Raw genomic sequence first — 14,767 nt, 5'->3', positions numbered from 1 at the left:
AAAGATATGGCGACCAGGTCGATGGTCGATGGACACCGCCGCCGCTCGTTGGCCATCAACTTCACGAGCAATTTACCCGCTGCAAATCAGCCCAGGGCCTAATGAAGTTACACACGGCCGGGTTCAGCTGCAGGAGTTGGCTTTACGACGGGTCGGTCAGGTGGAGGTGCATTACGGACGAGGCAGGCGATTGCACCACCAGTTGAATGAGTCCGGCTCGATGGACAGCCACTGGCACCTACACATACATGGAGCATTCCGGGCTTCGAAGGCTTTCTGGTCGAAAGAATTGTAGAAGAGTTCAGTGGCGAATGCAGGAAATATTTACCAGGGGTTTTGGCACTCCAATAAAACTCTTAAGTGGTGGAATTATCTTTTGGAAATTTCAAATGAAATATAGATTTCAAATAATTGAAGATTCCCTGGAGAGTGAAATCGTTTTAATCCTTTCCTAACCCCCTCTTGGGTATACCTCTGATAGATGGTCAGCCGGTCAGAACTTGCCAGACTGGCCCAGGACCTGTTCGAGTGCGCTATGCGATAGTCCTTGGTTACATCACACCAAAAGCAATCCAGACCACGAGTGTGTGTGCGTGAACTGGATGCGAGTTGTCCGAGTGTTTGCTTTATTTATGTGCACTAAACAAACAGCCGTGCACGGACATCGTCCCCCAATGGCTACCCGGGGCTGTGGACTCCGGCAAATTGAGCAGCCGGCCGCAATTATTTTTACACTGCGCACATGGAGCAAGAATGGAGGAATGGAGGTGGGAGTCATTTAACACATTCCGCAATTGAACTCGATGGCGATTGGGACTGGTTTCAGGACATTTCAAATTCAACAACTGGTGACTGAAACTCTTTGTTTTACTGCGAGCTTTATTATTTAGATTGAACATGAGGGCGTGTTATTATTTGCCTATGCGTGTCAATGAAATCAGGGGGGAATAGATCGGGGCAATAACAGCCAAATATACTTTTCGACATTAATTTTTAAATCAATTTATTGATTTAAAAGCTAAATTATAAAGCAGAGGAAAAGGGGTATTTTTGTGTTGATATCCTTGTTGTATATTGTGACGAAAAGGTTAATTTTATACGTTTATATTTTATATATAGTATATATTTTCGAAAATATTCATATTATTATGATAATTTTATTTCGATTTTATAATCTGAATATTGAACTATCGCACATTTTATGTTTCTTATATATATTTTATGTATATTTTGTGCTAACCCATTTGTCTCTTTAAGCTCGAAATACCATTAACAATAAAGGAAGCTGATTTCGAAGAGCCGAAGTGTGTATACCCTTAAGGTACCTATGGGTACCTATTGGATTACAGGTTCTAATGTGAAATCGATCACAATTTAGCCAAAAATAAATTCATTTCAATTCGGATAGCTTTCCTAAGTTAGTTAAAATTTTGTTAACAAATCTGCGTATTAAGTTTTAAAATTTAAGAAGTTTAAAATTTTTTCAAATTTTGACAAGTTTAACGATGTAACCCCTTATAAAATTTTCAAATTTTGGAAAAAAAAATAAATTTTGGCCGGATATAGCTAGATCGATTCAGCTTTTGATGCTGATCAAGAATATGTATAATTTATATGGTCGGAAAAGACTCCTTCATTGGCTTGCAAGCTTCTGATTGAAATTTAAATATGCTGCAACAGTATATAATAAAGTAGTAAAAGTTGGCTCTAAACTCAGTGCCAGTTTCGAAATAATTGTTAAATAAGTAAGAAATCAATATTCTCGAACAATTTTAACATAAATCAATCAGGATAAACTTGCCCTGTTCCATTAATAATCCTTTACAAAAATTCCCTTACGAAATTAAGTCGTTCGCCATGATGAAGCCATGCCCATGATATTTTCTTCGACATTAGCTTGTTGATTTTGTGACCGTTCCCAGTGACGATGATGATGATGGGCTCATTCTTGTAAAATCTTATTAACTTTCATTGTTGTTGTCGCTGGCGAATCCGGGTCATGTATCAACTGTCACAATGGAGTTCGCCCGGCACGTTCTGCTGCCAAGGCAACCCACATGGCCAACCGAGCTCATCATGCTCCTCACAGTTCATTTGATATTAATACGGACGCTCTCTGGTCAGCTGCTCCTCCTGCTCCTGCTCCTGCTTCTGCTCCTGCTCCTGCTCCTATTGCCATTGCTACTGATGATGCGCCGTTGCCGCTACATATGTTTTCATTTGTTTGACGCTGATGATGACAACCCTCATCAAAACTTTGCGCCGATGGTCGCTCGATTGCTCGGGCGAGTGGTCAACGGCTGTTGACAGGCCACTTTGACATTGTGTGGGTCCAGCTACCGTCCTGTGTCCAGTGTCCTGCGTCCTGTGTGGGTGGGTCCCTGTAATACAGTGATACATAATTAAAAAGTAGAGGCGAGCGGGGGATAAAGGCTAGGGCAACTTTCGATGCCACTCACAGATACAAAACAGTGATGGCGATTTGTCCAGTTTTGAGATATATTTAGGCAAATTTTAAAATATTTCTAAGATTTTTATTGTTTTCTATTTACCACAGAATAAAATGTAGTATTCATATATATAACTTTTATAACTTTCATAACTTTTAAATAAATATACTGGATAAGAAGGGCAGAGATTATAGGATTATAGTATCCAATTAATAGACCTTATAATATATAACATACTATATTTGAAGTATAACTAAGAAACGAATCTACGAATATTATTCAAATTTAATACTAATTGCAATACTAATTTAATAGGTTTCTTATCATTAAATATTTAGATTATTTTCCCCTCTAATATGTTCTGTTTCTGAAATAGGTTGCTGTCAACACTGATAATCACACACTCCCGCAATTTAACTTAATGGCCAAGGGGACAAAAGTTTGAGATTTTCAACATGAAAGTAAACAAGTTGCTTCCAGGTAATTTATTAAGCTTCGTCTGCCGCCGTTGTAACCCAAATTGGTACACTTTTCATTGAATCTGCCGCTGCCAAGTCAAGCCAAAAGCTGAAGCAATTGAAAAAGCCAACCGAAAAACGCCAAGGTGCAAAGTCAATGAAAATCAAGTGCTGGGCGGAGGAATAGGGGGCCAAAGGATATGGGCAACCCGAGGCCACGAACTATGAAGGCTCCGAGAAGGAGAAATGAACGTACGAGAACACATGGAGAAATCATTTGTAGTAATTGAAATCGAACAAAGCAGAAGTTGCACAGCAAAGCGAGCCAGGAGCTGCCGCCAGCCACCGAGGCTCGGAGCGAAAAATAAATGTACACACACCAGGGACGAGGAACCGAAAGGAGCGGAAAGAAAGAAACAGAAAGGTTCGCTTCTGGTTTTGTCTGGTTTTTGCAGCGCCCCAATGGTTGCCAGTTCGAGCTTTACAAACTGACTTCCGTTGCAGGCACCAGTCATAGGAGTGCTAGTACACGGAGAGAGGGATTTTAAACTATATGCAAATTTAGTTAATTGCTCTTTGAAATTTATAAATAAACATGCTATGATAAGGAATTATTTAATTTATTCAGAATATTTAATATTAAATAGCATATTATACTTTATTTTTAATTAGACGCCTCTTAAGGATATAAATTTAAAGCTCTTTTTTACACCCTTGCAGGGTATTATATTTTCAGGCAGAAGCATATATCTCTGAGAAGGAGTCATTTCCGACCCTATAATCCATATATATTCTTGATCAGCATTAAGAGCTGAATTGATTTAGCCATGCCCGGTAAAAATTAAATTTTTTCAAAATTTTGAAAATTTTATAAGGGGTTACATCGTTAAAATTGTCAAAAATTTACAAAAAACTGAATTTTGTAAAATTTTATATTGAGTGTGCAGATTTGTTAACCTAATAAAAACTAACGTAGGAGTGATTTCCGAATTGAAATTAGTGCATTTTTGGTTAAGTTATGAGTTTTTAAAACTTTGATTTGTTAAAAAGTTTTAAATAAAATTCTTCATTAATATCGCTTTAGATATTGCAAATATTTTCAGTTTGGTTTATGAGTATATAAAATTGTCTTCCCGAAATGCGTTTCCTTTCTTGTTTTTATTTACACTCTTGAATAATCTCAAATATTTCCAACTTAACTCTCATTCAAAGTGAAATTCCTGGAATTCAGTAACTCTTTTTTTCCCAGTGTCTTATACCACCTCCAGCAGTCACAGGCGAGCGATGTGCGGAACATGTGTTGAAAACGTGTTCAACACGGCCAAATGACGGCGACATTGGCAAAGCCATCGCTCGAGAGCAGCATTCGCCATTGTATGCCGTTTGTGCAACGCAGGAGCTGTGCTGGCAGGAGGATTGTAGAGAACCTCGCAGGACCCAAAATCAGCAACAATTCGCCGCTCAAGTGTGAGCAACGTATGCAATCGTGCGTGGTGTGCGATGGCGGCTTAGACGCGCATCTTGAATGACGTTAATGCGACTAAGCGGGAATCTTAACGCGACACACGACCGATATTGGCACACACATTTGACATAAACGCACACAAAGAACTTCATATGTATATATCTGTCTGCAAATGGTTGACTTCAACGCTTCCACTCTGTATAATAGTCATTGACTGCATAAATCGATTCGGTTCAGTCACTCAATCGTGTTCCTGTCACAAGGGGCGTATACGTAATGCGCGTTAATTGCAGGCTTTGCATTGGAACAGAGTACTTATAGGTGCAGGAGAAGAGGTTAAGTATGAAATATTCATTTAAGTTTTTAAAGATCAATAAAAACATGAACTTGGTTAAGTTAAAGAGTAACTCAGATTTACCCAGAGCACACATATCCTCTCATTGGCCTTGGTTTCTGTCAATGCCAGGAAACAGTTCTTTGAAAAATAAGAAAACAGAAGGCAAACAACACACACAGTGCTGCAATTTGGTTGTCCATTTATCGTTAATTATAGACACGAAACCGGATTCGATTCCGGCGATAAGTACAGGCAGACATACGCAGTATATGAAACATATGGATTCTCCATCGGCCAGCAGCAACAAGTCAACAACAAAAAATATTACCCATCTGCCTGGCAGTTCGGCTTTCCAGCCTGATTGGCACTTAATTTACCATTTAATTCCTGCCAATTCCTGCTTTGTTAAATACAAATTTATTTGGATTTTTTTGTAGAGAGTAACGCGTGTTAATTAACCCCTCGGCTAGGTATGCTAATGCAAATAAAAAACTGAAAACAGTTGCAAACGCCGCTAAAGGGATCGCTTATGGCTGCCTTTTGGGTTGAGTTACGCGCTCACGTAACGTAACGAGTGCGAATGGGCATCGTGAATGTCGATGGGACTGCCAATGTGAATGTGAATGTGAATGCGAATGCGAATGCGATGGTGATGGCGAGTGTGGTTGCAGGTGCTCGCTTGAGTGCACTCAAACACTTTTGCTGCTTGGGCGATTTCAATAACGCAGCGTTACATCGATTTAAAAGAATAAAAAAAAAGGAAGGAGGGACGGTGAGATCCTGCCGAGTTGCGCTTTCGTTGTGCCGTAACCATTTCGCCCCAGAGTTCGCCATGGTCAGATGGACAATTGATGCTCTCCACTTGGCTGGCTCTGGCTGTTTAACCCTGCTGCCAGTGCATCTTCAGCACAGACAGAAAAAAAGGTATAATCGGTTCCGCATTGTTGCAGTTGGTCAAATTACATAAATATCTAGGAAGTTGCAACAATGGAGAACTGGAAATTTAACTACTTTTGTGATGTTGATTTTCCTTAAAATGAATACCCATTGAAGACACGAACTAAAAGCGCACTTTAAATAGCAATATATCAATATCTTTCAGTTCAGAAAACCTAATTTATTGTAACATTCAAAAAGGAGTAGCATAAAATGCCATCATATTTTTTGTAACTTTCAAAAAGTGCCACAAGAACGATGTGTAAAAGTCATATTTTCCCTGTGTGTGTGTGAGTGGAAAAACGAATGTGAATGTGTGCCGATAAGTGCACACAATCCATTCGGTATTCAAATTACTTTAAATCGCATTTGTCTCGGGTGTGCCGAGGTGCTCGTCCTTTCCTCCTTCCCTCTGGCACGTCCGCTCCACCGAGTTGCAGTTAAATTCAGGAGCGCTGCCAAATCAAATTTAGTAAAAGTCAGTAGAGTGTCTGAGTAAACATAGATATGTACACACACAGTTCACACACATGCGAGTGTGCAGTTGCAGATACTCTGTCACAGACAGGCGAACAGTTTGGTTTTCAATTAAATTTATGGCTGGTCAACGGCGCGGTGCTGAGAGGGGGCTGGTCATGGAGGGATTGCATAGAGGGGGTTGTATAAAGAGGGGTTAGTTGGAGGACAGACCGACTTTAAGGGCTGAAAGCTAAAAGCCAAAAGCGAGGAACGAGCCGAGTAACGGCAAAGTTCATTTCAGCGTGAAAGGACGAAAATCGATTAGATCCAAATCTTTTAATAAGTTTCATTTCCGTTTTGTGCTGCCTTTCGGTCGGGCGCTGTCTGCGGCTATGGAGGAGGAGGAGGAGGAGGAGGAGGAGGAGGGTGGTGCCCCCCTAGCCAAACCCCAATTCCCTGCAGGCACTCCCATTTGCATTGCTGCTGTCTATGAAGTGTCCTTGCCGCCCTCGCCGCCACAACCACCCCCTTTAACTACGTGTATTAGGGTGCGATTTGGAAATTGCGGTTCAATTGAGTTTCGGGACTTGTCGATTTGCCGGCAGTCAAGTGGTTGCAAAGCAAATTAGGCCAAACGGAATAAAGCCACAGAGTCCTGCCCCCAAACTCCTCGCACACACTAGCTCACCCAAATACCCATCCAAAAACCCACCCACAGTTGGGCGCGATTTATGATTGACTTGTTGGTGGCCAATCTGTATATATTGTCATCGATAATTCGATAGCGATTGTGATCCCGACTTGCCACCTCACGCCTGAATATTTCATGAGTCCTGCGTCTTGGTCCCGGGTCCTGTGTTTTCCAATTAAGGCATTAACGAATCGATTCCCCCGAAAGGCTAATTGCCCCAAGGCTCATTGGCCTGTCATGTGGGTAAGCCAAGGGCCGCGAGGAGCGAAGGGGATATGCCCCCTTTCACAAGCCATTTGCCCAGCAGAAAACAAAAGGGATAATGATACGCACAGCAGGCTTCAGTGAGGATACCTGGTCAACAATAAACCAGACAGTGGCCAATACAAGCAACACTGTAACAGAGCAAGTAAAGGGAACATTGGTAATTACATTTTAGCTCTTAAGGTTGTCCCTGTTATAATTCTATTTGATGTATTTGGAATTCAATTAATTAAGACTTTAAGCAAACTATTATCCAAGATAGTTTTTAATATATACGTGCTGAATAATTCCTATAACTTCAATGAACCAATTTCATAAAATTTGTTTTCAGTTTTAAAGTGACACTTTTCTCTCTCTGTAGACATTTTCTCGCTGCTCCCTGGGGCTCAGCTGGGCTTTTGGCCACGTTTGCCTTTGAACGCCTTCGCCTTTTCTTTTCTTTCCGCCGGATTAATTGACTGCGATGTGACACATACAGACACCCACATACTCACACACACACACTGTCCTGCCACGTATGCCACGTCATCAAATCATTCACACACCGGCCGAAAGTAGGCAACACTTTTTACTTTCACCACAACTTTACGAGCACTTCAAGTTTTATGGCAGTTTTTCATTACTTTTCCACTAAAGGTAGCCGCCACCTCCACCCGCATGAATGATGTGCCCTACTGCCGAATTCTGGTTTCGCTTTCGCTTTTTTTTGCGATTCGATTCGGTTTTCATTTCAGCAAATTAGACTTCGCACTTTTTGCCCAGACACTGCGAAAGCTTTTGCCACATTAACGACATAAGCAGTGAGTGACACGCCGGCGAAGCCAGGACACGCGAGGATAACAGTTGTCCTTTTGTTGGCTCGACTTTAATGCGACTTAAATGCGGCTCTGTGGAGTTTCCGATTTCTCTGCCTTCGGGGCGCTTTAAAGGACCCTCCCACATAGCAAACTAATTACATGTTTAGATGTCTCCAAGGACGATCGAATGGGAGGGGTGTGTGTGTCAAAGAGCAATTAAAAATAATCGATATGCAACACCGCCGGGGCTCAAAGGCAACCTCAACCCCATGGACAATTAAATTCAGAGGCAAAATAAAAACCCCTCCCCAAGTGACCGAAAACGATAACAATTTTTCACAAAGGATTAGAGCTGTCGACAACACGTCGGCACTTGGCTATTTTTGCAGCTCCCTGGCAAAGCTGGCGTTGTTGTCCCGCAAATTACATTTCCCCATGGCCACTGGTACTGCCACTGCTGCTGCTCCAAACCGCAGCGCCAACTGTTTGTTTAATTAAATTGCAAAAAGCAAGCTGAAGCAGAATTGCTCCTCTATTTCCGCTTGCCAGGACCCAATTCTAGTCCCGCTCCCAGAACCACCTCCTCCACCTTCCTTTTCGGATGCCGCAAGTTATGGACGTTGAGCTGACCATCCTGCCGCAGTCATTTGTATTAATTGAATAAGAATTACGCTTTAATCCGATATAGACAATATATATAGAGACCAGGCCAAATGGCAGACATTTTGTCGGCACTTCATTTTATATCCTGCACATTTTATTTCCACGCGCAGGAGTGCTCCGTTTTTGTGTGCTTTTATATCGCATTTCCTTTGAAATTACGCCACCGCATATATGCACTGAAAGAATCTATATGAAATTTATTTAACTCAACATTTATTATGGCTATCAAACTATAATTTTTATTGACGAAAAACTTCGTGATCTATTTTCAAATATGTAAAGACCATTGGCTTTTAAAATAAAGAAGTAGTTTAATTAAATGTTTCTATTTGCTGAAATTGCATTATAAATTATTCTCAGAAAGTTTCATATTTTTAAAGTAATATATAAATATTGTCGAATAGTTTCCAGTGTACTTAATGGCAGTCCCAGGGCAATGAGGCAACAATTGTTATTGAATCCGTCTAAATAAGCAGAGGCGGAAGCCCTCTAGGTTGGCATCGCCTCGTGTAAGAAGATCTCTTTTAGGTAGTAGCTTCCCGCGTATGTTTGTGTTTTTTAAGAAAAAAGCAACTCAAAGAATGGGAAATTTGTCTATAAATAGACCGGCATTTGAAATTCAAGTCTGTCGCTGGAATTTCACCTGGCAGGCAGCTCCTGCCGGCCGCCACCCTAATTAGCCTTAACGACAGCACATATTTTATATTTTATCAATCCCTAACCTAGGCCCCGAGGGCCATTTGCCTGGGAAAACTGTAAATTGTTTTCAATACACAAAATTATTATTATATTATTAAATTATTCATGAGTGTGGGGGTCGGTTGCCATCTGCCCGAGGCCACTTAAAATATGAAATATGACAGAAACATGCGAGATAGAAATCAGAGTCGTTTTCGTCCTCACAGCCAAAAGGAGGGCAAGGAAAAGTAAGGCACATGACAGGATCCTTCTGGCCTCTGGCTGCGATACACGAAAGGTTAGGGGGGGAAGGAGCAGATGCTTTTGAGTGGCCAAGATGTGGCAAGGAAAGAACCAGCTGCCTGGCAAGATAATCGCCTTTAAAGTTTCACGTTAAAGCTGTCACTGTTCATGGTTAAGTGACTGTCGGAGACATTTCACTTGGGTTTTCTCCATATTCACTCGCAATTGCTGCAGGCAAACTTTCAGCGTATCACAGCTGGACTTAATTCATTGAATTTCAAACTGATTTATAAGAAAAGGGATATATAAATGTGAGATTTTCTTTAATACATATATTTCTAAGATTACAAAACTATAACTAACTTAAGTTAGAGGTATTTTCTAAGAACGGCTCCAACTATCTGCTGCGCAAAGCCGTCGCTGGCAGATACTTTGTAAGTGGAGCAGCCAGACCCTGAGCCTGCTGCTGATCCTGTCCAGCACCAGCAGCGGCTACTGGTGCCGAGCTGAAGTCCAGAACAGGAGCAACGCCCTCGTCGGAGCTGCGTGAGCTTCCACCCAAAGCATCGAACTGCTGTTGGATGAGCTGCTGGGCTCGCACCGCATCCTCGGGCGTGCGGTACTTGACAAAGTGCACATCGGGCTTGTGGTTCTGGGACTGAGCCTGCTGTTCGCTCTGGATCCTCTGGGCCAGCTGGGCCACATCCGCCTGCTTGCTAAGGACATAGATGGCGGTGCGTTGCTCACTGGCCTGCTTTGCCAGCTGGAGGGCCGCATTGGTCAGACCCTGGTTCTCCGGCGACTTGATGAACAGCACCCGGAGGTTACGCTTCAGCATGCTGGCAATGTGCTCGGTGGACTCATGGTCAGCGAACTCCTCCTCGGGGGCTGAGTACGTAAAGAACTCCTTGCTGAACTCGTCCACAGCTGCAGGTGTCTGTGGCTGCGATTCCGGCTGCAGCAGTTGCTGCTGCGTCTGCTGGTGCTGGGAGGATGTGGAACTAAATCCCGTGGCCTCCGCATCAATAAGTCCAGCAAAACGATCGCCGGCAGCAGCCTGGTAATTATAGCCCAACTTGGCCGCCGAAACGGAGGCTAAGAAACAAATGAACTGGAAAGGGAAAAGAGGTTATATATCAAAAACGTTTTTAGACTTTGATCATACATTTTACTATAAAAATCTTGCACAGAGACACTATGGATTTTTTTTAAGATCATGTCTACACTTTTTATGCTCCTTCCGGGTATCATAATTCTAATCAGAAGCTGGCAACGCAGTCAAGGAGTCATTTCCGACCCTATAAATCATATATATTCTTGATCAGAATCAACAGCCAAATCGATGTAGCTATGTCCGATCAAAATATAAATTTTGTAAATTTTTTGAAAATTCGAAATTTTTATAAGGGGTTACATCGTTAAAATTGTGAAAAATTGATAAAAATTTGAATATTTTCAAATTTTAAATTGAGTATGCAGATTTATTAAACTATTAAAAACTAATACAGGAGTGATTTTTGAAATGAAATTAATGCTTTTTTTGCTTAGTTATGAGAGATTTTAAACTTCGATTTTCATATGAAAATATAGTAAATATCGGCTAAAAGAATGGTGTTTTAATTGTAGTCAGGAGCATGTAACGCTGTCAGTAGTCATTTCCGACCCTATAAATCATATATGTTCTTGATCAGCATTAAGAGCTGAATAGATTAAGCCATGTCCGGTAAAAATTAAATTTTTTCAAAATTTTGAAAATTTTATGAGGAGTTACATCATTAAAATTTTAAAAATTTGATAAAAATTTTAGTTTCTAAAAGTTTAAATCTTGAAATGCAGATTTGTTAACCAAATAAAAGTTAGTACAGAAAAACTATCCGAATTGAAATTAATGCATTATTGGATTAGTTATGATCGATTTCCTATGGGTAAATGCACTTGTATACACACTTCGGCATCTCGGCTTCTCCTCTCTTTTTTAACACTTTATATGTATCTGAACACTTATAAAACTTTCTTAGTCACAACTCACCAGAAATCCACGCATCTTGAGCAGGATTAGGTGATGTCTAGCTGCTGAGGATCTGTTTACCACGCTTCTTTCGCTTGTTAACTGGCGTTTGCCTTTTGCATTTCGCCGATATTTATACAAGCTTTAACCGGCAGCTCACAGGGGAAATTGGAAATATGACAAATGATGGGCCTGCAACGGGGCAGCGTTTCTGAGCCAAGCTGGCTATCGGGATTGGGATCGCATCGGTTTCCGTTTCATCTTCGGTGCTGCAACACTCTCGATGGCAATAGGTAATAGGAGATAAATGAGCTTTTAAGCACCGTCTTGGGTTACGGCGGGTTACGGTGGGTTACGGGTTACGAGCAACCTGTTTTGGCGACATGCAACCTTAGGGCGTTGCTTGTCTTACATAAATCTGCGGAACTACTCGTGTTTTTGGGCGGGCGAACATCAAAAGCCGCTTTCTGCCACTCTGCCACTTTCTGCCACAACAGCGGCTGTGCAAAATGTGCATAATTAATTAATTAGCCGACGGATTGCGATTTGCATTTTCTGCGGCAGCGGACAGTTACCAGAGCTCATCATCTACTCAATCAATATCTTCAGTCATCGCCGGAACATCAACAGTAACACGTTAGGAGTGTGTACATAGATTTGCAGAGAGACAAGTTTAATGGCACTAGTTGTCAGAGAAAATGTACGTACCTTTAAGAGAATAATTTCAAAATATACGTTAAATAAATTACTTAATATTCTTTTAAAATGCAATAATATAATATATTAGAGCTTAACATTTATTTTAGCTAGTGCAATAGGATCCTCCCTGATTGTCTTCCTTAATCTTCACACATTGTCTCTGTTTACCCGGGCAATGGTTTCCTTGCTTCCAGACAACAACAGATGCCTTCAATTAGGTATAAACGGATCCTTGGAGACGCACACAGCAGACCACAAATGGAGAGCATTGCATAAACAATATTTAACAATAAATAGAAGACGGGCGGACGGATAGACATGGCACACACACAGATACAGCTCACTTCCTTGGACCAAGCATTTACTGGACCAGTTAATTGTTCTGATTGTTGTCCATAAATCTTGAGTGTGTTTATGTGTGTGTATGGGTGAGAGTGCATGTGAGAGTGTGTGGTCGATGTGGAAGAGGCGCTCTAATTGATAAGGCGGTCGGGGCAACGTATATAGCAACCAATTGAATTCATCATAAACTAGTTAGTACGAACACGGGGGAAAATTAGTTGTTATTAAAAAGAAAATATTACTTTCTCAATATAATTATAGTAAATAATCTGGCTTCATTAAATTAAAATCTCTAGCTAGTTAAACTCTGCGCAATTTTTTTGGATATTACATCAATTTCATTTAAAATTGTCTGAGTTCAAGTGCTTTTCCTCCCAGTGCACGCCATTGTGTTGCTCAGATTTATAGGCCTAAATCACCGAAACATTCTATCAGACAGACCGGCATGGCCGTTGGCCAGCAGCAACAGGCTTCTCGGCCAGGCCCGAACAATACCCATTTATGCGCATAATGAGGAGTCATACATCAGGCATGACTGCGGGGCTACAGCTGCCGACGGCTGCTCATCAGCCAGTGATGGAAATGGAGATGGAAATGGAGCAGGAGCATGAGCAGGATCCACAGCCGGAGCTAGTGCCGAAGTGACGTCCGAATGGCCAGTGGCCAGCATTTACATTTATAAATATGCATAATTTGTTAGGGGCCAAATGAAATCCTGAAAACGGCCTCAAGGGAGTCCCCAGCCAAGGTGCCCTCCTAATTTAATCATTTTGCCCATTGGCACCGGGCGAATTCATTTAATTTGTTGCCGGAAGAACTGCTCTTCTTACTCCTGCTTCTCCCGCTTCTCCAGCTTCTTCTCCCTAACTTCCAAGGAGGCTTTTTCACCTAAGAGCCGGCAAAACCTATCAGCCTATTGACAGTGACACCAGCAAAAAGCTGCGTGTCCAAAAGTAAATAGCAAATACACTGTCCCCGGGCCAAAGGAAGGTATCAGTTCGTTGTTGGCTAGGTTCCCGGGATTCCTTCTGATTGTTGGTCGTTGTTTTGGTGATGTGCCTGTGCCCGTGCCCTGCCTCCCAACCTTGTTTACTGTTTATCTTTGCAAAGAAGATAAACAAAACTAAGGCCAAACAATGACAGTAACAATTTGGCAACGTCAAAAGTCGTTGGTGGGATGATGATAAGATTTATTTATAGGACCAATCGCAGTGATTGGCTCGGGACTTAGGCATAGAGTGGTGGTGGGTGTCTTTGTTAATTAAAATTTTGTAGGGCACGTGGGCCAGGGACTTAGGCCATAAATCATGACATCAACAGCAGTAGGCCTTCGGGGGCGGGCCAAGAACAATTACAGTCAGATAATCAGGACCATTATGTGGGGCGCCAAAAACACAAATCATGACAGCATTAAGGGTAACAGATCGGGCCGTATCTGAGTGGTCAAAGGTCAGGACAGAGGGCTGTTATTAGCCACCATTAGGGGCTGTCCAGAACTAGGAATATATCGAGTCCGAGCGGTGCTCAATTAAAGCGCAATTACCAAATATTAGTTAATGGCCAACAATTGACATTTGTGTCTGGCCCAGAGCGAATTGCTCTACCAATTTCGCATGGCGCTTGGCCCGGCTTGCGCCATGCCCCCCCCAAAAAAAAAAAGAAAGAAAACAAAAAACACAACAAACAGAGCACCAGCTCCCGGGGCATTAATATTAATGAACTGCTCACACACGCGACCCCGGGCAGTTCATTAAAGTGTCAAACACTTTGTCCCGCAGACATGTCCAAGCTCGAGTCTGAAGACCGAAGACCAAAAGAAGAAAGTGGCTCGAAAGCAAGAGCAACCAAAACCTGTTGCTATTGCCGCTTCTCCTCACTCTCTTTCTGTCTCTCTTTCCCTCTTGGAAGCTGCTGCCGACGAAGCTTTTGCTGGGGAAGACCCCGCCCAGCTGACCTGACCCAAAAAGCAGGAGGGCGGGCGGTCTGTCACGATTAATGTGTCATAAATCAAAAACTTGTTACCATGTAAAAAACATAACATATTTTTGCATATTGACCGGGCGGGCATGTAACCAAATAGCTCCCCAGTTACATTTTTTTATTTTTTTAGTGACAATCGCCCTTGGTTATAGTCGCAACGCCCGGGCCATCCATCGATGAGCACATGATATCGCCAGTTGCGCCCGCTAATTATGATTGATGGTAAGGGTAAGGTTAAGTGAGAAACAGTTTCCAGAATTTAGGCAGTTCAACTCCAGGACATAATGTGAAAATAAC

General features: G+C 41.9%; 1 protein-coding gene across 1 annotated transcript; it reads right to left on the bottom strand.

The window, feature by feature from the left end:
- Window positions 1-9,745: 9,745 nt before the first annotated feature.
- TwdlQ (TweedleQ) lies at window positions 9,746-11,485 on the bottom strand. The gene is made up of 2 exons (XM_020956227.2): window positions 11,471-11,485; window positions 9,746-10,552 (listed from the first exon to the last, which is right to left on the bottom strand). Exons 1-2 carry the CDS (start codon window positions 11,483-11,485, stop codon window positions 9,839-9,841), a joined length of 729 nt encoding a protein of 242 aa, XP_020811886.2. The 3' UTR covers window positions 9,746-9,838.
- Window positions 11,486-14,767: the final 3,282 nt, after the last annotated feature.

Source organism: Drosophila serrata, unplaced genomic scaffold (assembly GCF_035046125.1).
Source record: "Drosophila serrata isolate PLE 108 unplaced genomic scaffold, ASM3504612v1 contig_382, whole genome shotgun sequence".
Lineage (NCBI taxonomy): Eukaryota > Metazoa > Arthropoda > Insecta > Diptera > Drosophilidae > Drosophila > Drosophila serrata.
The sequence above is the reverse complement of the archived record's forward strand: the minus strand, read 5'-3'. Positions and strand labels throughout refer to the sequence as shown.